This window comes from Stegastes partitus, unplaced genomic scaffold (genome assembly GCF_000690725.1).
Source record: "Stegastes partitus isolate 25-593 unplaced genomic scaffold, Stegastes_partitus-1.0.2 Scaffold557, whole genome shotgun sequence".
NCBI classification, from domain to species: domain Eukaryota; kingdom Metazoa; phylum Chordata; class Actinopteri; family Pomacentridae; genus Stegastes; species Stegastes partitus.
The window spans coordinates 310,533-334,645 of NW_007578288.1; the positions used below are offsets into that span (position 1 = coordinate 310,533).

Genomic DNA, 24,113 nt, shown 5'->3' on the forward strand with positions numbered 1-24,113 from the left:
GAGAGAACCCTACAAGAAAAAAAAATTCAACAGCACCACCTCAGGCACTTGATAGCAACTAAATCTCAAGATCAGCAGAATACTATATATATATATGTGTGGGTGTGTGTATATGTACACACACACACACCCACACACACATATATATGTACATGTATATATGTATGTATATACAAAAACTGGGGGGCATCTACTCCAAGTTTTCTCGAGCACATGGCTACAGCCGTATAAAGCATTTAATTGATTTTAACCAATGTGTGAAGTCCAGACTGTTGTCGTCTCTCTGAAGCCTGTAATGACAATCCCTTTGCTCTGTATAATATGTTCACCACTGTTTGCTTTTTTTTTTTTCTTCTCCTTGTTCACTGAAGGCCAAACACTTATTTGTATTCAACGGCTGTGTTTAAAGAAATTGCGTTTGATGGGTTTCTTTCATTGACTACAACCAAACATTTTATTCCACTCAGTGTACATGTCAAGTTCTTTTTGTGATATGCTGGGCTGGAATTTGCAAAACACATTGTCAAAGTCTTGGTAGGAAACCGGTCTCATCTGACTGGGGTGGATGCTTGACAGGTCGGTCCCAGGCATGCCGTGGAGAGGACCTACCACGGCCTCCTGACACAGCTGGGCCACGTCTAGTCCCGAAAAGCCCTCTGTCCTCTGAACCAGCAGCGACATCTCTTTGTCACTAAGACAGTAGTTGTGCTGTGAGAGCAGCTGACTGATTATCTGATGTCGTGCTGTCCCATCAGGCAAGGGGATGAGCAATCGCTTGGCAAAGTACCTCCGTAGGGACTCTGGGATCTCTTCAGGCTTGCTGGTGGAGCAGACCACGAGAACATGGTCCTCAGCAGAGGTCAGAATACTGTCGAGCTGGATGAGGAGCTCAGTCTTGAGGTGATTTACTGGACTCTCCTCGCTGAGCTGGGCTGACAGCAGCAGGTCGACCTCGCTGATGAACACTACCGCTGGTTGGCGACACCGGGCCACGAGGAAAGACGCCTGGATGATCTTGTCCCCTTCTCCCAGCCACTTGGTCACCAGCGCCGAACTGCTCAGGCGCAGAAAGGCAGCCCCCAGTTGGCTGGCCATGCACCGAGCCAGCAGCGTTCTACCAGTTCCCTGAGGTCCAAACAAAAGGAGGGTCCGAGGTAATGTGGCAAGCCCACTAAACATATCGGGCCTTAAAATGGGCCATAGAATCTCCTCTTTGATGGCTGCTTTGGCCATATCCAAGCCTGCAATGTCACTCCAGTCCACCGGAGAGCCCTGCTGAAGGATTTCCGTGGTCACCATCTCCACCAGGTTGGAATCACTGTTCTTCAGTTGTTCCTCTGCAGCATGGATGGACGAGGTAGCCGTACCTATGTCAGGCCCTGTTAGGGAGTGAGAGAGGTGCTGTCTGTGCTCTTCAGTTTGCTCGCTCATGATGGGAGATCCAAACTTGCCGTAGGGCTCACCAGTTCTGAGATCACCCGCAGAGCTTTTGGTTGATCCGTAGGATGGAGGAGTTAGTGCTCTGCCGGAGTGTAAGTTAAATTTTCTTTGCTGATCAGAAGATATTTGTTTGGTTGGCTTAAAAGCTAAAGAGGACGTTTCAGCATTTCTTTCGAAGCCATTGCCCCTGCTAGAGTCTGAGATGCTGCTGTCTGCTATTCTGTACATCGGGCTCTGCGAAGAGCGCTGCTGGGTGTAGTTGAAACTACCGTAGCTTGAGTCCATATCTCCATGTCCGCTCATGTAGAAAGCTTTTCGTTTTAATGAGTTAGATGTGCTGCCATTCAAAGGTGTTGGTGCAATTGGTGTGTGATTGTGGGACTGGTAGGTGTAGCCGGGCAGTGTGGAGGGAGGGATTGGTGTCGGCGCTGCAATACCGGACGGCAGATAAGCAGAAGGAGGGGGCGCTCCCCCTGGGCTATAACCGGGGCCAACAGCAGTCTGTGAAGCATACCCTGTTGGTGGATAATTGTAGTTGGGAAGGTTTGGAGACCCGGCGTTGTAGCTCGGCACTAAAGTAGGAGGAGGAGGTGGGGGTGGTGGTTGTAATAGGCCGGCGCTGTGCAAAGGAGAAGGATGTGGGGAGGGGAGGGCCGGGGTACTCTGGCCGCTGTAGCTAGAATGCAGGTAGGAGCCGTTGTAGCTGGCAGTATATTCCTGAGAGGGGAGGCCCGAGTGGAGAGTAGTGGCCGTGTGACTCCCACAGTTACTGCTGGAATAGCTAGGCTCAGACAAGCTGCTGGCCACCCCCGGGGAGCTGCCTATGCTAGCCGACACATCTGTAGGGGGTAGGGCAGCTGTCATTCCAGCTTTGCTCACAGATATAACATCTGGAGCACAGTTCATTGGGTAAATCCCCTCCTGCCAGGACTCATTCTCTGACTTTCGTCCATTCATGAGTCCGGTGGTGCTATCAGAGTAGGAGCACAGCAGGGCTCTTTCATTTGGGCCTTCTAGGATCCCAGAGTACTTCTCTGCATATTTCTTAAGCAGATTGGAGGCAGTCAGTGCAGAGATGTCGTCGTTTGCCCACGCATACTGGTATGTTCGCTGTAAGTGCCCCCGGTAGGCCTCTACTTTGTGAGCTGGCGAGCGGGTAGTGGATGAGATGTCAAAGTGTTGTTCTGCCCATTGTGTGTGCTCTGGGGTCCACTGCATCTTTAGACCTAAATATTCCACATAAGGGAGAAACATGTCAAAGTCAGCATATTATATTAAATATATTCAACAAAAATCAAACACACAGAAAAATGTTTTTCTAATTGTAATGAGGAGGATGAAAAATTACAAAGAAAAAAAAGCAAAAGCATTACCGGCATTACTAAGGAGGGGATAAGGAGTTTTCTACAGTGTCTTTCAGGGAAATGTCTTAATATAACTTGCGTCATAATCTCCAAATGTCTCTCATATGACAGACAGCACTAACTGAATCCACATCATGGTCAGTAAAAGGATATGAGACCCAACACCTGGTTACCGTGGTATAATCCACCCAACACAGAACAGAATGACACAGACATTGCAGGTCAGTCTATAATCCAACTCTCATCTGAGGCATTCTGAGACAGTTTCAAATCTGCTTGGAGGAGAGCAGCAAAGCAATCTTCCTTGGCAGCGCTCTGTTGCTTTCATCACACAAACCCCTCAGCTCAGCATGAATTACATCCACATCGAGTCTGCCTACTGCTTCCTCGTCGACACAGTGAGGAAGGGGGGGAAAAAAAAAAAAGGAAAAAAAAAAACATGCTTCACTTGTCTTTTTCTCTGCAGCCTCTCTCAGCCTCTCTATACGGCCTTAAGGGTTTGAATGACAGAAATAATCAAGTTAAATCCGTAAGTCAATCTTCAAATAAAAGTTTTTTTTTTTTTTTTTACTCATGCTGTCATCTTTTTACTCTGGGATTATCAGAGGATGTACTATACACCCCCAAAGAATGTAGACTATTAGAGATTACAGCTCAAAAACAATCTGAGATAGTGTACCGAGTCGCACACATCTTGCATCAACACTAATCTGACCAAAAGCTACAAGAAGATATGAGAGGAAGATGAATTTAAGCGAAACTTTTCCTGCCTATTAGAACGCCTGTCTTTGTTAGTAGGCGCCGCGCTGCCGTCTTTTATACTTCAGTAGGTTAAGTCCATATCACAGGATTTAAGCAACAAACAGCTACTGTCCAGAGGCAGATTACAAATGCAGTGTTTGTCTGTGGATTCCCTTCTGACTCCCTCCCAGCCATTTGCCCACCCGCCACACTAGACACCAGCAGCTAATTAGCAGGATGATGCTGCACTAATTGTGTTAATTTACAAGGTTTTAGTCAAAGAGATCCATGCTATGGCTCACATGGTTGTCAACCACCCAAGCTAATGATTAAGAAAAAAAAAAAAAAGGGAAGAAAAAAGCCCGAGGCACAAAAAAAAAAAAGCCTGGGCAGAAAAATATGGTAACCATACTGTGGTTGAGCAGAAATGTTAATAAACGTACAAGAAAAACAAATCCTATTATCGTGGGTAGCAATGACAAAATAAAAGAATGACATTACAAAAGCAGCAAAAAATATCTTTCATACATTACAAATTAAAATCCTATTTATTTAAATGCAGTTAACTAAAGATAATGTGCACTTGTGAGAATACTAAAAGCAGCCACTGATCACCTTACTGTATTATTCTTGGCCAGCTGTTAGGAATATAATACGTGGGTGCAATGCAAAAGTTTTTAGGAGGAAAATTATTTTCCCAGTGCACCCTGACACACCTGTTTTTTTTCCCCTCTCTCTTGCTAATACCACAATAAAATACCTGTTTTACAAAACTGTCCAATAAAATAATATATTTCTTTCCCCCCCCTCCACATTATCGCTGAAGAAAATGTTCCAACAATCAAAACAGTATTTGTGAAATAGTGACTAGCACTTCACTGTCTGCCAAAAAATCTGAACCACCACTGACACCGCAGTGGCAAGTATCAGGATAATAGTTTTTGTACAAAAAATCATTCAGTGGAGTTCCTTAACACTCAAGGCACATTTTGTCAATAACAAAATTGCACACAGCTTATTGAGTGAGATTCTTCTATTACTGATAATCCCCTCTGAACAACGTGCCACTTTGGACAATCACAGAAGTGCTACTTGCAAAGTGTACTTGAGACCACTGAGCATCAGATAGTTCATAAAATGGATCCTCCAGGATTATCGAAATACTTGAGATTTGCGCTTTTTATATAGAAAAAAAAAGAAAACTTACACCTGGCAGTCAAGTTTGTATTAAATAAAAATACTGAACCCACACAGAAAGAAAAAAAGAAAATATCCTGGAGTACATTATATACTGCAGCAATAGCATAATGAAATTGTAAAGATAGTTTGAATTACAGTAAAATGATTCAGTTCAACCAGTTTCTTCCTTCTAAGAGTTGAATGTGAATCAGACTTTAAATAGTTTGATACAGACAAAGGTTATGGAGTGGATGGTGAACGCATCCCAGGAGATCATATACATATGCATGCTTAAAAATAGTATAAACACACAGCAACGACATAGACACACATCTACAGATGTACACACTAACCTATAAATAGACACGAATGCGCACACACACACACACACACACACACACAGTACATTAGCATAATGATCTGGTACTTTGGTATTACGGTAAAATGTTGTCCTTTATTCTACCTCATAGAAATTCAAATACAACATCCACAGGTTCCTTTGTCCTTCTTTGAAATGGTATAATTACAGAGCGCTCTATTAGTGGAATGTTTTCAGATAGCCTCGGGGCTCAGGCTCAAATTCCACTGATCAGCCACCAACAAATAAGGCCTTTGTTAGACTGTTTTCTGTTTGTCAATTCATAGGTCTCAATGATCCTCTGTGCTCCACTCGAGATGATCGTTATGAGAAAATAAATTTCTGTGGAAAGTTTGTCCAATTTTCTTTGGAATGAAGATGCATTTGAGGAAACGCACATTTGTCCAGCACAAAAATATGTACTGTAGAAATGGTTAAAAGAGGGCGTCCTGACGATTTATGCTGTATGTTCTATACACAATCTCACACTCATCAAAGGAAAGCAGAGCAGAAGGAGGCGAAATGCGTTTGACATGTGATGCCGCGGTGTCATGCTGCGATATGGTGTTTAATTTCTGGTTCAGTGATCATCATCGATGAAACAGAGATGCTGACCTTTTTGGGAACTATTAATCTGGTAGCCTAGGCCGTTTTTAAGCAAACAAGAGTGGGCCTCCACTCTGTCCATCCAATTTCCTAGTGCGTAAATTGGACCACCGCTTGCACAATTCTCTATTCATTACTGTGCTGCTGAAAGGAAGCACAGAGGTGGCAGAGTGGTTTTCTTTTCCTTTTTCTGTGTATGTGCGTAAAGTGTGTGTGTGTGTGTGTGAGGGAGAGGAAGAGAGAGATAGAGACAGAGAGAAAGAGAGAGAGAGAGAGAGAGAGAGAGAGAGAGAAAGAGAGAGAGAAAGAGAGAGAGAGAGAGAAAGCAAAATGCCTTCCAGGAGGGTTCCCAAGCATAAAGAGCTGGACTTTCCTTCCTCTTTTTGGTTTTGGGGGAGGGGAAAGAGGGTTTGTTGAGGGAGAGGGGGAGGCAAGTGAAAGCTGTCGTAATTGAAACGCGGCTTAATCAGACTCATTACCATTTTTACCAATTTGCACCACCAAAGATGCTTATTAGGTAACTGTGTTTAATAAGCCGCTCTTTAGAAAACTAACTGTAATGAGCTCTTTAAAGTCAGACTTGAGCGTGATTATGCACTGGAAGTGTTTTGCAGAGCTGAAGCAGACTGGTACATTTAGTCATGTACAATGTCATAATTAAGCTGCACAAACTCTGCACTTCACACCACACAATAGTCCCAGCTGAGGCAGTAGACATACTGAAAAGTATTTATAATTACTGATCATTACAACCCTGGGATTTTCATCACCGGACGTAAACATAATTATGGGAGCTTTTGCTTTTATTCTGCACACACAGAGCTCTCGACTTGACAAGCGTGCAAATATTGCAGACAGACAGTAATTATGTTTATAAATAAAAACAAGCTCATATTCAAATTCACTGGAGATATTCTAAGTAGGGGTGGGGCAAAACATTCTAATACAATGTGAAATGGTAATCGGTATAGCTGCAGACAGTCATTCATCTCACATATCAAGTTAAGACTATTTAAACTCAATTTAGAGCTCCATGTGGCAGTAATTCCAATCTTTGGATGGCAGGGTGCCATTTAACCCCTCATTTAGAGAAGATATGCCTTCCTCAGTCACTGTCTTCTCCAGGGCTACTGCTCATACATTTCACAGTCTGACCACCCATGGCAGCAAATTACTTCATGTCTCCACACTATCAAAGTCCATTGATCCCAGCGGATTCTGTTCTAATGCAAAAATAAAAGGTGGAAAATGACTGTACAAGCATGTGCTTATAGAATATTTATTGTAGTTAACCTGCCAGTCAAGCAGACAACTTCTGAAGACGAGATCTCCTTTTGTAATTGCAACAGTACTTTGGATTGTACAGGGAGAAGTGAGTTAGAAACCCACTGAGGCAGAGGTAGAGCTGCTCAGTGATTCAAAGCAGTCACCCTGCTCAGTTGTAGATTTTAGATCAAACTGATAAAAAGTGTCACTGAAAAACATATTTCTAGCTAAGGAAGAAATTTATCAATTCATGATTTTACTGATTAACAGTGAATTGAACGAGTCAAAGCTGATAGATTGTGAGGTAAAATGTAATCCATACATTCAGAGACCAGGATCTCAGTGACCAAAAGCTTAAATAATAAATTTAGTACAAATAAGTCAGTTTTCAAAAATAGAACCAGAAAATGTTTGAGTTTATTCATCAACATAATTAGTCAAAATAATCTTAAATATACACCAAGACTTGGAATTAAATACTACCTCCAGATGATTTATACCATCTATGTAAGGCACAGAGAAGTAGTTCAGCACATCTTTCTTTGTACAGCAGCCTTGGTCAGTGTGACCTTCTGTCCTGACGGCTGAACGTGTCGTCTGCACAACACATTTAAACACATCAAGAAACCATGAACTTAGTTAATTTAAGTATTAACTGATCAGTGTTAAGAAACTGTTAAAAAAAGCAAGAAAAATGACACTACTACTTGTTTATTAATCAACTATCAAAACTTTATGTTGATTGAAAGATTTTTTTCCCATTTATTGAATATACCTCTGTATATAATTTACCTCTGTGCTAATGAGTTTGTTTTAATTAACAGTTAATATTTAAATAGTTTGTAAACCAATCAGCGATTTCATTAACGTTCAGAATAATGGGTAATGACTGTGTTTACATGGCAGCACATTTGGTATTAAATTACAGTGATGTGAAACGGAGGCAAAGCAGCCGTTCTGTACAGGCTGGGACCAGCAGTGTTTGGTGTTTTATGTGATGATCAAATGAAGTTTGGTCATTTCATTTTTTAATATACTGTGGATACGAGAAAAGTAGACAAGTAGCAGGATCTCAAATTGTGTATTTGTTGAAGTGGCAACAGAGTATTTCAACAGTTTTAGTTAAATACATTGGACTTGTACAAAGATTAATTTACATAATCATGCATGAATTTGATAAATCCACTAAAAGCACGTATGTTTTGGTAGAAATTGTTTCGATGGCTCAACTTGAGAGGTATATGTAAAATATTTTAGGCATATATTGGGTAAATAAAGGAATATTCAAATAGATTAACAGAAACTGGAATGTGCAACTGTGGAAACGTGTAAAAAATAATGTTCTTGTGATATCTTATGGCACAGTTTCTAATCACTTCTCAGATCTGATGTTAGACATTTATACAAGCGCAAGATTTGCAAATGCTTTGATAGCCTTCGAATCCCTCAAAGACTTCTCTATGCACTTCTTCTATCATTAACTTTTCCATATTCTGCACTGGTATGCCTATTTACCCGCACAGCAGACCTTGTCACTGCCCGCTCCACTCGGGGAGGGCGGCAAACAGACATGTGCTACCTCCTTGACACATAATCACAAAGTCAACTGTTTCTCTTCACCTGCTGGGAGCTTCACCAAAAGCCATAGCACCGAGTACGTTCATTCTACTCGCTCAGATACACAAAACCCACTCTGCGCAGACACCCTGACCGACCAGGAAGAGCTGCTCGTGCCGCTTTGTCATCCTTCGCTGGCTTCCTACGTGTAATCACTGCCAATCATAAAACAAACAGCCAAATTGAAGGTAACACAACCCACAAAAGATAATTCATTGTTTGTAGTTGGCAGAATGTGTGGGTAGGAATTCACACATAAAAATATCTATCGTGTGTAATATTTAAATGCAGCAGCATACTGTACACACTTTACAAGGTTGAACTGTGTGAGCTGGTGTACAATGATCAGCCGTTAAGGACGTTTTGAGCTGCTTCAACCAATCGCTGCTCAGTAAACTGTCCAAGCATGCCACCAGGTATAGGGATAGTGATGCTGAAATATACCAAAACTGTCATGCCAAACACCACATTTTGTCTCCTACACCTAAATAATCTAATTAAAACAAGTAATGGGCTCCAATGGGTGTGTGCAAGCTGAATAAACGTGACACTTGTGCGTCTCCACAGTTACCACATTTCAAATTAAATGATCTAAACCTACTGCGGTAATCAGAATTGAAAGCACACTGCCTTATTTTTCGGAATATTCATCACTACAGCTCGGCCAAAGTGGCCTCAGTACTTCTGATCACTGTTAGCGAGCTAGCATCCAAGTGGTGTGTCGAAATTAATTAAGGCAGTCATTAAAAATCCAACACCTCTCATCCACTGTTTTCATACAATCAACAGAAATGTCACCGACCGCAGTGTTGTTCCTGCTTATACTTTAATGTCGCAAAATAGGACAGCGGCACAAGCCTGGAGACTACACAGGGCTTTTCTTGAAGCTTGTGGCAGTGGTTTCTTTTTTTTCTCTTTTCTTTTCCACTGAGGACAGCCAAGCATTGAGCTTGCTTGGACTAATGTCAACAGTGTCCCTCATGTGGAACTGAGAAGAATGGTTGCTGCAGCTGTTTGGCAGTTGGACAAATGACTCAAATCAGCTTAATGAAAATCAGATTGACTCGAGTGGTCAACAAAGGAAGCAACTCTGTGTCGGGTTTCGCTGTAACAGCCGCCTAGTGGACAAATCGAGTGCAGGAGATGTGGGTGGATGGACGGGCCAACAAAACACTGGACTCTAAAACAGGAGATGGTTGATTGTTTTCAAACTGAAAGGCAAAGCTGGTTTTGACAGTGAGGTTTTTTTTATATAACTACACTTCATGTTTCTTATTCGAATGATGACAACGAAGGTCCTCTATTTTAATCTTTCCCTGAACCAAACAAAGGCTGTTTTCTGTGTCTAAATCTAACCAAACAGAGGCAAGAGGTATCTGTGCTATATTTCCTGCCGATGCTCCTATGGGGACGACTGTAGGAACAAACGACCTATATAGTCTTTCAGGCTGGGGGACTTGTTGCAAAATCATTACTCAAGCTCACGATCCCTCTCTCCACAGCTGCACCCTAACTGTATGCCATGCAGCCAAGAAAAAAAGGCTTCGTGCCACATGGTTCCTCTTCTGAGTGTGAATCCTCAGTTTACCTGTTTGCTGGCACGGAGCCACTGATGATTTGAATAATTCATCTGAACTGTAATGAGAAGATGTAAATCTTCCCACTCCTAAATCACAATTTCACTGAACAAATGCTCACTTTTGATTGTAAATTACTTCTTTATTATAAAATCTACAACTGTGTACTCTTGGAAGGCATCTCTGGAAATGTTTTTGGTTTTCAAAGTTAAGGCGATATGTAAAGAAAGTCTTCCTTCATTACAGTGAATCAGTCCCACAAACACTGTCCTGCTGCTGGAGCTCATTTCAACTGTGTTTAAAACAGCTGTTAGAAAGATTGGTGGCAAGCTGTTTTAAGATATTAGAACTAAATGTTTTGTAACCTGCATGAACAGATTTTCATCTTCAGTATGGGCTTGGTTAAATGAGTGAGTGTCATAGACTTGATAGGGAAAGTATTGAGAAACAGATCATTTGTTTTGGTCTTTTAGTTTGATCTGTTGTCTGGTTGCTCTTCTCGACATATTTTAAATGCAATTGTAGAATACTTACAAGATTACTTATGTAGACTGGTATTGTTCTCCCCCCGTGACCCGAGTGAGGATTAAGCAGTGTATAGATAATGGGTGGATGGATGGATACTATTTTCTATTTTTCTTATTTTCTATACACAGGACAGGAAGTCGGTTTGATAAATGTTACGACTAAACATTTTTACAGGACGATTACATTTTTCCGTTAGTGACAACTGAACCTTCAATACATCCGAAAAAGCTAAACTTGTTCATACTTTGCCATAAAGATGCCAACATATAAACTTTATAGCGATTCTTCCTGAAGACTTCCAAATTTGAAATTCAAATTTAATAGCATAATGCTTTTTTTTTTTTTTTTTTGGCATCCTCTGGATATTCTCAAGTCCCATGAGTTTTTTTGGGCTACGCTAATAATAAACTATGCTGGCTTTAGGGGAACATGTATTTCTCATATTTCTCTGTAATACAGTAAATAGTGAGGTTGAGAGATTCTCTAAGCTGTCATTTCTTTGTCTCGGCGATGCTCATTAAACCATGACTCTCCAGGCCAAAAGGCCCCTGAGGCTACATCTTCCATTACTACTCTAAGTACAGCTAAATCCACACGCATGCTAAACTAACAGCCCTCCACACACAAGTAGAACTTGTACACTGAATAAAACTAAGACAATTATAGGAGACAGCCTTCATAGTGCTCTGTAGTGCATAATACTGATGAATACTCAAATGGCTTGTTAGTTAAAAGAACACAGTCATTGAACTCGAGCACTGGGTGAAACTTGTTTAACCATCGAGCACATACAGTAGAAGCAGTGATTTCGCAGGCCTCTATGAACTTGGCTACTTTGCCTCTCAAGGGATCACTTACACACTTCAAAAGAGAAGAGAGGCAGATTGTGACCTTGCTACATGAAGGCTCATTGACCAAAAGCTACTCACTAACATCTTCATTCCCCAACGTCCTGTTACCCCAAGGAAGACTCCAATCAAAGAGCAGCAAGTCGGCCGGGGGGGTGAAGTAAACAGTCAAGTGAACATTTTCGAGATCTGCGTCACATTTAGCACACCTTGACTTTTCCTGGTGGTTTTCGCCGCACTTGGAACCAGTCGTCTGATTTACAAACCAACAGGCCGAGCCCCATTGGAAATTAACAGATTATCTTGTTCACTGGTCCAATTCACAACTGTGATTACTTCACACTTCCAACTATTAGGCTTTACGGCCGTATTAACCTGGTTAGGACAGGAGAGGAATGGCATTATAAAGAAATCTCATTCTTCACGGTGTTAAGATGCAAATTAAAACGAGCGTGTGTGTGTGTGTGTGTTTTGGTTTGTAATTTCTTGTTAAATATACGTAGCTACAGCGCCAGTGGGAATATTTCAGCCATTCACAGAAAGACTGCTGCTCTGTTTCAGATCTCTAAAGTGTCATCTTCAGCTCGTTGAGATCTGTCACTTGCTGTGAACCATAGTTTATAAGCAAATACATACAATTTGATCCACCAATAAATACAATAGAGAAAAATTACTGGCACAACACAATAGGACATTTAGGATTTAGGCGACAGGACCTGCTTGATGGCCTTCTGACGAAAACTAAACTAAAGGCCGGAATTTTCCTGAAATCTGCAACTGCAGAATTAAAAAACTAAATTTGTTTTTCCACACAAGGAAAAACCAAAGCCATCTGCTGTTCTATTTACTGTTTCCTACACATTAAACTGATTAAAAGTTTAAATTGAACTCTAATTGAAAATACCCGAGCGAACAGAAAAAGGATGTTTGCCTGTAACTGCTGTCAGCTTTTCGCTGAAGCATTCTGAAGCATTCCGTGGTATCGACTGCAAGTCTCAAAGAAGGTCACTTCTCCAACACAGGCCAGACAAAAGGTGAAATGAGACAACTGAAGCAATCTTAGGTCAATATGAAATAGAAATCTCTCAGCTATACTGTAATAAAGTTACTGAAGTGAAGTAGTGAAGCCATAAAGGGGAACTTTTACAAGGAAAGAGCTGTCTAGGAGATTGGTTCGCCCACTGGCAAACAATGGCTTCTAAGAGCTAAGGTGGCATTGGTGAGAACAGCACCACAGGACTGAACTACAGCTCTGGTTTTACAAGTAAGTTTTGGATTTAAATGGAATTAAGTGACAAATATTGCATTGGGTCTAGTACATTCTTGTCATATATTCTTAAACATGTGGTTTCAAAGTAGGAAGCTCATGTTTATATAGTGTTAATATAATGCTCACTTTGAGGAAACACAACTGTTTTTCTGGATGTGCTGTCAAAGCTAATGTTGTAGATGTTTTGTGCAGATTGTCATTAAGCTTGATTTATTTAAACTTCTGCTTTGAGCTAAATTTGCAGATACACCATGATCTTGCAATAAGAGGACGAATGATTTGCAGCATGAAGGGAGGTATTGACTACAAGAAGCATTTTTTCTCCCCCTTGCTAGCATGTTCTAAATGGGATTATATGCAGAAACACTTGTTGACTGATATGCAGAGACCCTGACTGAACCCGCTGTGTGTCCTTTTGATGGCTACAGCGTATCTTATCCAAGCAGCAGCATGGATCTGTAATGAATTTTTACAGCTTCTTCATAACCGCTGTGGTTGTTCTGTAACAATCTGCTGCACAGAATGTTCTTCTGTAAAGGTCCCAACAAGTGGCCTTGGTATCACTTTCAGTTTTTTCAATGTGAAACAACAAAGGAAGAGAAAAATGCCACACTGACTCTCGAGGAGCTTTTTAGTTTTTTTCTCTCCCCCCAAAATTTAAGTTAACAAAAAACACACTTGTTTTGGTAACCGGACACCCGTTTACATCCAACCTGAACCCTCTGCTGTCCTGGACTGTTTGTTATTGCATGGGCTTGCTCCATGACGCAGGAGTTCACATTTTTGGATTTACTTACTTTTTTTACATACATTTTGTAGGATAAAATAGCTGATTAATATCCCCTTTGACATGCATTTAAACTAAAGGCATTTAGCATGTTGGAAAATCTCCAAATTCTTTTTTTTATTTCTAACATTTCTACATTTTCGGGCTCGTTTTGTGTCTCAGTTAAGCCACACAATGCGAGCAATTTGTTCATTTTGCTGGATAAAATAGCTGATTAATATCCCCTTTGACATGCATTTAAACTAAAGGCATTTAGCATGTTGGAAAATCTCCAAATTCTTTTTTTATTTCTAACATTTTTACATTTTTGGGCTATGTTTTGTGTCTCAGTTAAGCCACACAATACGAGCACTTTGTTGCGCTGCGGTACTTCAGCAAAATTGAACCTTGCACAACAATTTACAATATTCTTTCGAACTTCAAAAGCACATAATGAAGCATGATAACAGGGTTAACACAGTAACATGCAGCAGGAGGTATTTGTGGTTGCTGTTACAAACGCCTCTATTTTATATGAATGGATTCAACTGTTACAAAACGCATCCATATGCATGCCGTGGCGGGGCTAAGTGTCTCGCTGGTGTAATTTGTACAAATGGCAGAAATGAATGAAAGATGCCAATGTCTAGCTAAAGCAGCTGTACACCACTGTGAGGCGAGCGGATGACAGATTGGACGCCTTCAGAGAGTTCAGTGCTTTGACACAAATGAGAAGAATGCAAAAAAAAAAGGGACGTGCAACGAAAATGATTCCAGAGCATTCCTTAATAGATTATGAAATGAAGGAAAGAAAAAAAGGTCAATGTGTGGCACAAAGCAATTGTGAAAAATAAATGAGATAATTAATAGAAATTGAGAGGAAGGCATTTCAAATATTTCTCTTTGTTCAAGTGACGCCTTTTGAGTATTGTACATCCATCCCTCGCCAAAGTATGGAACGAAGAAGAAGAAGAAGAAGCGCGTTTTGCCACTACAAAGCATAAATGATCACAAACACAAAACATCTCCCGTGTTCCTGTACGTCAGCCTCGATACGCAGCCCTTTATGCAGTTTAAAGCAATGATTGTTCCACATTGTGCTGTATTTGCATGTTCAGAGTTCAACCAATTAAAAGCTAATTAATTAGACACAATTCTATTAAGAAACAAATCCCACTCATCAATATACACAACCTAGGGTCACCCATTGCTCAAATGTGAATTGGCTCTTTGCACCACATGGACTAGAGAATAGCACAATCGCACTATTGGAGCTCACAATAAACAGTTTGGCAAGGATATATTCAATGGAGCATGAACTCATCAGCGCTGATAGATTTTACTTCCCTGGATAGAAAGCAGAGCCGTCGCTTAGACACACAGCTTCCTCTCAAAATGGTCACGATTAGGAAACCGGCCACGAGTTCGATATCAAAACTCACCAGTGATCATATGTGACTGCATACATAAACCAGCAGCACTGAGCTGGAGCTCTAATTATCAAACGCTGATTATGACTGTTTCCATTTCTCTGTTTTTCTAATTACACTCAAGCAAGTTTTTCCTCAAATGCTTGAAGAGGTGTAAGAACATAAAATAAAATAAAACATAAAAGTCTATATCTTCTATCTTCTAAGTGCTGCTTAAAACAAAGATTTATTTTTTTAAATTCAGTTTTTTCTCTCCAAAACATTTAAATGGGAAAAAAAACTGCACATTATGTTATATTGTCTGGTGACCTGAGGTCTCGCCAAGTGATATTAGCCTGGATGAGGAACTACTGGGAAATTATTTGTGCGTGCTCTTTGTTTGTGTGTTATTATTTTTTGCCTTCATTTTGTCCTAAAATAACCGCTTTACATGTTGATATAAGCAAACCTGTAACGCTTCATGCTCCGCGATTGCAAAGCTTGGATGAAATCTTTAAAAAAAAAATGCTTGGGTGATTCTTAACTGTACAATTCTTTGCGTCCATCGTGCATGTGCCAGCTTTCCATCCATTACACTGAATGTTTAAAAGAGGAAAGTAGGCACACGGCCTGCTGGCAGAAAATATGCAATAAAAAACATTTACTCCTCTGCTTATTTGTTATGTTTTGCCTTTTTCACAGGTTATGTGCATACTGTTAAATAAATCTGCCTCTGGCTAGTGTGAGTTCCCTTGATGAATTGTGAACAGCCAGCAGTGAACAGAAAGTATACTCGTCCACTTTGTACAAGGCAATTCGTACAGCCTTGCTCATTTGGGTATGCATGAAATAACAATATCCTACTGGGAGCATTCTGAGTTTCAAACACTTGGGGTCAACTACACGAGCAGATTCCACATGTGCAGCCTGTGGCCACTGAGGTCTGGAATCTACCTCCCTCCTGGCTGGGTGACGTTGCATGTTCTATTTCCAGACCGAGGGTTGAAGTGAGGCTGCAGGGAGTGTAACACTGACCCACATGACCTGTGGCCTAGAAAAGCTGCCTGAAGCTCTGCACACTAAAAACTTCTCACTCCTTTGCTACAGCCTTTCAAAGGCAAACAAAGCCTTTGCGCATAGCATGTGTCTTTTCATGCCAAATGATTTGCATCCTTTTTATTCACATCTTTGACTTGTTGTCACTGTATTCCGCGCTGTTGTGCAGCCTGATGCTCACTCTCTGAAGTCTCAAGTGGGAAGAAAGGAGGGAAGCCGAGGAGGCAAAACTGCTTTACTTTCAGGCCCAGTGTCTACAGGCCACATGTCTCCAGTCATCTGTCACTAGTTTACATACATACTATGACACTTCCTCTCTCTGTGGGAACCCGTTGTCACCACTTGGCCGCCAGCAGAGGCTGACTGGGTGCTAGATGGGTCTCCCCCAGGTACCTCTAGGGAGCCACATTAGGCCTAACTGACAGACTGACAGGAACACACAGACACACAGAGGCAGACACACACACACACACACACACACACACACACACATACAGTCCATGCCTTGCCCAAGCGCTCACTCCTCCTACAGTACACCAGCTCACATGCTCCCAAGGCATGGCACACTTTGCATAGAGCAGTGACTTTGCTTTACATCAATTTTTTCAGACGCAAAATTATTTTTCACCCCTCTAGCCTCTCCATGCTACATGGAAGTTTTGAAATGAATAATGGAAACAACAGAGCTGAAGACTCATGGGATCCATTTAAAGATGTGGGAGAGGCGATGCAGTCAGGGTTTGGACTGCAGAAACATCACGCTCCAAGTAAATGAATCTACTATTGTTCTGTGCTGCATAGAAATGCTGCTATAAACCGCGTGCAGGCCTAATAATGCCAACAATGATGTCATATTAATACATTTTCCTTTAAATAGGGAGAGCCTAAGAGTGAAACTACAACAATAAAAAAAAAAAAAAAAAAAAACCCCAAGTTTTTATTTCATCCTAAATGATCTGTGGGCAGATTGAGTTGGACCACAGCGCAGCAACAAGCAGCTAAAAAACATGAAACGGCTCCGTGCTCGGCAGATGTAATACTACACTACCCACTGAAATCAAACAGAACACAATGTTATGTTTAGTGCGAGCAACATCCTAGACAGAGCAGCTCAACAAATGGCTTCATTTCCTTTGCGAAAGTGGGAGTTTAAACTATGTTTAGCTTTTCTCAGCAAAAAACCTTGGTTTGGTATTTCCACCTTGCCTCCCCAGATAGTTGCGGTGGAAGTGAGCGAGCGAGCGTGGGGCAGTCCACTGTAACAGCTATTTTAGACCATGCAAAGTCAACACGACTCCCTGAGGTGATTTCCTGATAATGAACACAAAAGAAGTGTCAGCCCTCATAAAGCTCAGTGATGACGCCGGACTCTTGAGCGCTCATTTTGTTTTCTTATTTATTTGTATTTTTTTCTTTCTCTTCTTAAATTAATCGACTCTTAAGAGGGACTGTCAAACAGGCCAGACAGCAAGACTTATCAGTGACTCTTCGCTTGCACGCCGCCAGTGAGAAACAGCTTGATTGCCTTATCTGCGAGTGCTCACGTTACAGAATCAATGCACAAACATTTTCTTTCTCCTTCATGTCCAGCGGTCCTGCCTTACTCCTGCACAGACTGCTGTGGTCACGTCACAGTGTCGCTGCAGACACCCGCTGCCGTGCCGCAGCCTGACACCTTAAACCTCCATGGCAGCGTACACTCACCCCTCCATCCTCCTCCCCCACTTCTTCTTCTTTTTTTTCCCCCCTCATCTCCCTCCTCTCCACACCATCAGGCAAACCTCAACCCATCCTCTCCCGTCCCTGGCACTCAAGGCTCCCTCTGCTAGCACCTGGCGCCGTGCCAACCTGTCAGCCAACCCCGCGCTCCACGGAGGATGAATGAATCGCCGAGAACTTTGAGATAACCGCCGATAGCTCGCATCTCATCTGATCATCGTTTTAGCTAATTGTCCCAAATTGATATTTGAGACAATTAGCATGGGGTGTGATGAATGGGAGGCTGAGAAACAGTCAAAACATGAACTTTTATATTCAAAGCAAATCCATGCATGCTCTTGAATATAAATGTCAAAGTTAATTCCGGCATGTATTTCAATACATGAATTATAACACTATTATATTGTCATTACTACAATGGCAAAGTGAAATGGTTGTGACACGCTGTTATTCTCTGAGACAAATGTATTCAGAATGACAGTTGTATTTTTTTTTCCATCTCTTATTAAATTTAGACATTTTTATAGAATCACATCAGCGGGATCAGAGTTAGTCGGATTTAATAGAAATCAGGGGTTCTGTTGATTAAGAGGCGTCAACATCAAGACCAATTTGAGGATTTGTATAAAAGGAATTGGCATTTCAGACATTTTCGATTTGGAATAACCTATAACGAAGCCGACCAACGTGGTGAAATGAGATAGTACTTAAAGGTTGTCTAGTCGCCTGGGTTTGCAGCGCAGCTCGAATGGTGGCCTCGATTACCAGATTAATCAAACACTGGTTTGTGAGAACACAGGAGGAATTTCAATACAGCAAAAAAATATTGAGTTTTCTCTTATCCTCTTGTGAAAGGCTTGCTGCTCTCTCACAATACCAAACTCCCCAACAGCACGCAAAAAAAAAAAAAAAAAAAAACCCACCTTGGTAGAAGGACAGGAACAAACACCTCTCCTCACCAAGGTTATTCAATGATAAGCAACAGTACTCACGCACACAATGACGGCTCCAAGTGCCAGCTATTTTCAAAAGTCATGGAATTGTAGATTTTTTGTTAATCATGCTCCTTGAGTGTTGGGTATTCACTGGCTGAGAGTAACAGTACATTATCTGGCCAAAGAAATAAATTAAAGATGTGGAAGCAGATTCAGTCATAAGGACATAATGTTGTTATTTCTTGTAGATGAATAACATGTTCATGCTGTCGTCTAGCGCTGTCTCCTGCCCACTCCATTCAGACCTTGCTCATAAAGCAACCTATGAATGACATTCTCAGCAGGAAAATACAAAATTTATATTACACATTTTTATTAGACGACACTTTAAAGGGATTTAAAGAAGGCTAAATAGAAAAAAAACATATTTTTTTTCTCTCGATGCAGACATTACTGAAAGGCGAGATTCTAGGCATATATCCACGCTGAAATAAAAGATTTAAAAAATCTTTTTGGTGAGTGGAAAAAAATAAAAATCAAGAACTTTGCATGTCTAATTAAAATGTAAACAGTGTAATGAGGACATCAGTGATTTAGGCAAACGTCTCTGTGGCTGCCACTGGGGGTATGATAATTACAGAGGCAAATCTATGAATGCACATGAATCTCCTACAAGTCCAGATTAAAAGCCTTAGTGCTAAACCTAGTTTAGTACACCTGGGGATTGTCTATTCTAGCCAATCCCCAACAGGCACCAAGCTGCCTCGTCTCCTTATGAGTGCAGAGACACCTCATGTGAAGCAGATGAAACAAAGCCCCTGTTTCAATGCGTTGGAAACGAGCAGAACAAGGAGTTTAAGGCAACAAATGCTGTACTCTGTGTAAATAATACGCCTGGCAATAATGGCCTGAATAAACCAGCCCTGCAACATACCTCATGAAAGTGCTGCTATTATAATCAGTCATTCAGTGAACCCTAAGCTCTATAAGCACATTATACTTTATGGTATGGATCATAATGACATTATAGGATGTATGTGTGAGGGATTAGTTTCCTTTAAAAAAAAAAGAAAAAGAAAAGAAATTAGAGAACAAGGCATCGTGTCCACCCTCAATCTGCTACAAAGAAAACCACAGACCAGCATGCAAACACACATTCAGCTCACACACACACAACATCTCTGCACATAATCCCTTAAGTATTTTTTTTTTCCTCAAAAAATACAATATACACAAGAATAAAACCAAAGAAATCTAAGGAGCTGCTGGAATTACAAGCTGAAGTAAAACAGGCTCCAAATATCCGCAAGGTCCTTCAGTATGCAACCTGCATTGTTTTATCCACCAGGATCTGCTCAACTAAATTATTCTGTGAGTATTTTGTCAGAATTAGAACAAAAAAAAAAAAAAAATGACATGACAATCCCGTAGCTAGAAGACGTACGAAGGGTAAGAACAAGCAGCCATTGGTAGGCACATGCATTTTAGAAAACGTCTATGCCATATGCTGTCACTCAGAGGAAGAAGAAAAAAAAAAAAACAAGTCTGAGCAGACAGTCAAAAAAAAAAAAAAAAAAAACAAGTCTGAGCAGACAGTCACTGTGTCTAAATGAGATGGTAGGAGGAGGAGGAGGGAAGAGAAAGGGAGGATGTCAAGGATTCATGGTCCTTCATCTTTGCAGTAGAGCAAACACGTCCCTCAGTATAGCAACAGACAGCTGCCTCCACCTTCTAATGCAGTCCAACTTAAATCACTGCAAGAATTGTCAGTATAGAGAGAAACACACAAAGATAACATAGCAAGCTGCCATGAGGGAAACGACAGAGATGTGGATACAAGAGAGAAAGACGAATAGAGAAAGAGACAAAGAGAGAGAAGGGAGGGAGGGAGGCAGGCAGGAAGGGAGGAAGGGAGGAGGGGGGGAGACCCGTTGAAAGACTGGAGTTTTTTCGTCCCTTTTTTGCTGGAGTCTGACTCCGTTGGGGACTCCCTCGCGTTTTATATGAAAAACAGGAGAGACACCACTTAACATATTTGCTTAAATGACAATCCTGCATTGATCTGGTACAATATAGTCGAGGGCTTGGATGGGATTTCTTGTAGTTACTGACAAATAGATCCATCTGTAAAGATGAGCATTTCATCTATTTACAAAAGCCCTGCAGACATCCCAGGGGGTGTTTACACAGAGTCAGCTCAAGGTATTCTGGCTCTAATTGTCTTCGTTCGTGCACGTATAAAGTGTCAGTTCTGTCGCGCAGCACTTCCCTAAAGTAATGCCTTAAATCGTGCTGTCAATTCCAGTGATCACTTGTGGTGTTACACACTTCAGATTATGGACAGAACATTTAGGGAAGCTCATCTGCTTCACAAGGACACATGATACACTATCAAGGCAAAGATTTATCCAGAATCCTCAATGATTCCTGTGTTGTGTTTGTGTAGATTAGTAAATGTGAAATTAAGCAACCTAGCAGACTGTATGTTACAACAGTCATAACAGCAGAATTTCTGGAAACCTATTTTGATTTATGCGGTGCAGTTACAATACACTAAAAATGTGAGCTTAAAATGCCGCATTATAGCATGAAAAATAAATTCTAAAATGTGTCTTCTTTTTTAAAAAAATTAAAAATCTAAGTACTAACAAGGTGCACTGACTGCGCAGTGAGAAATAAATCTTCAGCTTTGTCCACCATCAACAAGAGATCCCTTTGTCAATGCAACACAACAAAACACAACTCGAGTATTTCCTACAACGCCTGTGTCACTGGGAGATAGGTGGCCGCAATTACTTAACTTCACACAACTTCTTGTTATTATTTACACTCGCTCTTCAACGTGTGAACATGTGTGACACACAGTGAAGGGGGTGATGAAAACAGGAGGGTCAGCATCTGTTGTAAAAATTCAGCTTCAGAGATTTATGTCAAGCAGCAGCTCAGATTGTTATCATAAGTGCTATCCTATCAGAAATAAACAGAGCTGTCAGCTTCTTTTCATGCACGCTGGAGGTGTCTGGGGTTAAGTAAGGATCTGCGAGAATCGCCTAACACACTGCAGGAGCTCAGACATGGAACCCTTCCGGAGTTTGAACTCTGATAAATATGCTCAGGTAGTATTTAATAATTAGGCTATTAGAGATCAAAGATGCAGGAGGATGGTTTGATAATGACAGGATAATGTTGTGCAATTTATCCAGATAAACCTGCTCCTGTACTGAAATCTTGGAATCATAACGTCCGCTGAAATTAGCTGTGAGCATATGGCAGCATGAAATACAAGCATTATTGTGATTTAAAATAAAAAAATAAAAAAGTTCTGAATTTAATTACGCAACTCCATAAATGAAATGGTACATGTAAAGAGAGTGTGCACGGTGTTTAAGTTTTACAGCACGAGCAGTGGAAACAAATTAAAGTGTGATTTATTGCTCCAATCAATTTGCCATCTTGTTTCAGTGTTCATGTCTGAACAGCTCAAATCAAAATCCACTGGAACAAAAGTAGCCGCCACACATGCATGCATGGGGGGTACGACTACGAAAAAAATAAAACATCCAAATCTGACCGACGAATTTAATACCCACTTTACAAAAACACATCACAACCAAACACTCCAACATAATGAAAACGGTAGTAATGTACATTTTTTCCCACTGAGTGACGGATGCTGGAATGCTGTTATTTTTTGAAGAGGAGTGAAAACATACTTCAGCTCACTGCTGATGATGTTAATTTCCTCTCAAAGCAAAACATGCAAATGAAATGTGTGAGCACAATTAAGTAAATTGTTCTATGGAGGTGGGAAAGGTTCACTTAGGACAAAGTGTTTGCAAAAAAGAGAGACAGGCACACAACTTGTTACTTCTCCTGACTTTGTGTCCATTTGCTGGCTTGTCACAAATCATTTCCACTGCAGCATGAATAACAGTTATTTCTGACTTTGCCTTTGAACTAATTTTTTTTTTTTTTGGACCGGATCTGATGGTTTTTTTTCACTCGTGAATTGTTTCTGAGTGTGACGACTAAATAAAAAGCCCATGTGTGTGTGTGTTTTTCCTACAAGTCCTTCTGGATCGCATGACAAACTGGTGATATTGTAATACTGGCATGTTACAGCAATTCTATATTTTTTGCTGTTCTAGTTACTTCACATCCACAATTATTGAATTAATAATGGCGTGTGTTTGTGATACAACCTGTGACACTGCATTTGTCATTCCAATAATTTCCAAACACATAAAAGAGATCCTGAGTTATTGTCATGTTATAAAATTTATAATAAATAGCACTTTTCAATTCCACCGAGGCGAAATATCTGATTAATGGCTAAGCTCTGAAATAAAAAACACACTCAGCTGTTGAAGCAGGTTTTGAAATTTGCTCTCTAAATGCACAACCCTCATACATTCATCGTCTTTTAAGCAAAAATAGTCAAACTGTTCGAGTCACGCATGCAGAAAGCAGTGCAATGAGGAAGAAAAGGAGGAAAAAAAACTACACATCAAGAATGTCAGTTACAGAAACCAAATTAAAATGGGGGGCAAATTCCTCAACCTTCACAAGGTACTTTGAAATGAATTGATAATGCCACTTGTATGAAATTAATCACACAACGTACCCTTATCTCTCAAGTGTGTGCTCATTACAATTAATTCAACCTAAATCAAGTAAACTTTTGAAGATGGAACCAAAGCATGCACAGGAAAAAAAAAAAGGGAGAAAATAAATAAAACACATTCCTGCAATGACAGCTTTTTTTTTTTTTTCAGATGTGACAAATACAAAAAAATATTAATAAAGATAATTACAAATTGAACATACCATAAATACTGGTGCTAGTGATCATGTCTTCAAGCCTAAAAACAAGAGGAGAGGGAAAACAGCAGAATCGGAATTTTCACGAGGAGGAATTCCAAAGGTTGTTTCTCATAACAGGCACTTTTTTTCTCTCTCTCTCTCTCTCTCTCTCCCCCTCAGCTATCGGATTTCACAACTTTACGCACGGTCTCTTGTTCTGTCCTCGGGTGTTCATTTAGGCAGAGTGATTAAGGAATAAGGAAAAAAAAAAGCGGACCGTGTGAGTGAAATATGTGTGTGTACATATATATATATATATAAAAAGGAAAAAAAAAAAAAGGAAGGAAGGTCTGCACGGAGACGCGTACGAGCCACACAGGCACGGCTGGAGCCTGTCACTTCTTGCGCGAGTTGAAACAAGAGAATAGGAAGCATGTGAGCGACTGTAGATGACATAAAACACACATTCTTCATGCCGCCCATTAGAGGAAGAGGCTAAAGCAGCGTGATGCCCCCCCTCCCCGTACTTTTAAAATAGATTACTTGCCAGCAGTTGTCCCACTAAGAGCGCAATGACAACCCATCTATTAACCTCCCCGCCTGCGGTTATCGTGGCAAGTTTTATTCCGGC

The 24,113-nt window shown here is 40.8% G+C and overlaps 1 protein-coding gene across 1 annotated transcript; it reads right to left on the bottom strand.

Moving 5' to 3' along the window:
• Positions 1–424: 424 nt before the first annotated feature.
• On the bottom strand, positions 425–23,530 carry fign (fidgetin). Its single transcript, XM_008288402.1, has 2 exons — positions 23,507–23,530; positions 425–2,666 (listed from the first exon to the last, which is right to left on the bottom strand). Exon 2 carries the CDS (start codon positions 2,656–2,658, stop codon positions 433–435), a length of 2,226 nt encoding a protein of 741 aa, XP_008286624.1. The 5' UTR covers positions 2,659–2,666; positions 23,507–23,530; the 3' UTR covers positions 425–432.
• Positions 23,531–24,113: the final 583 nt, after the last annotated feature.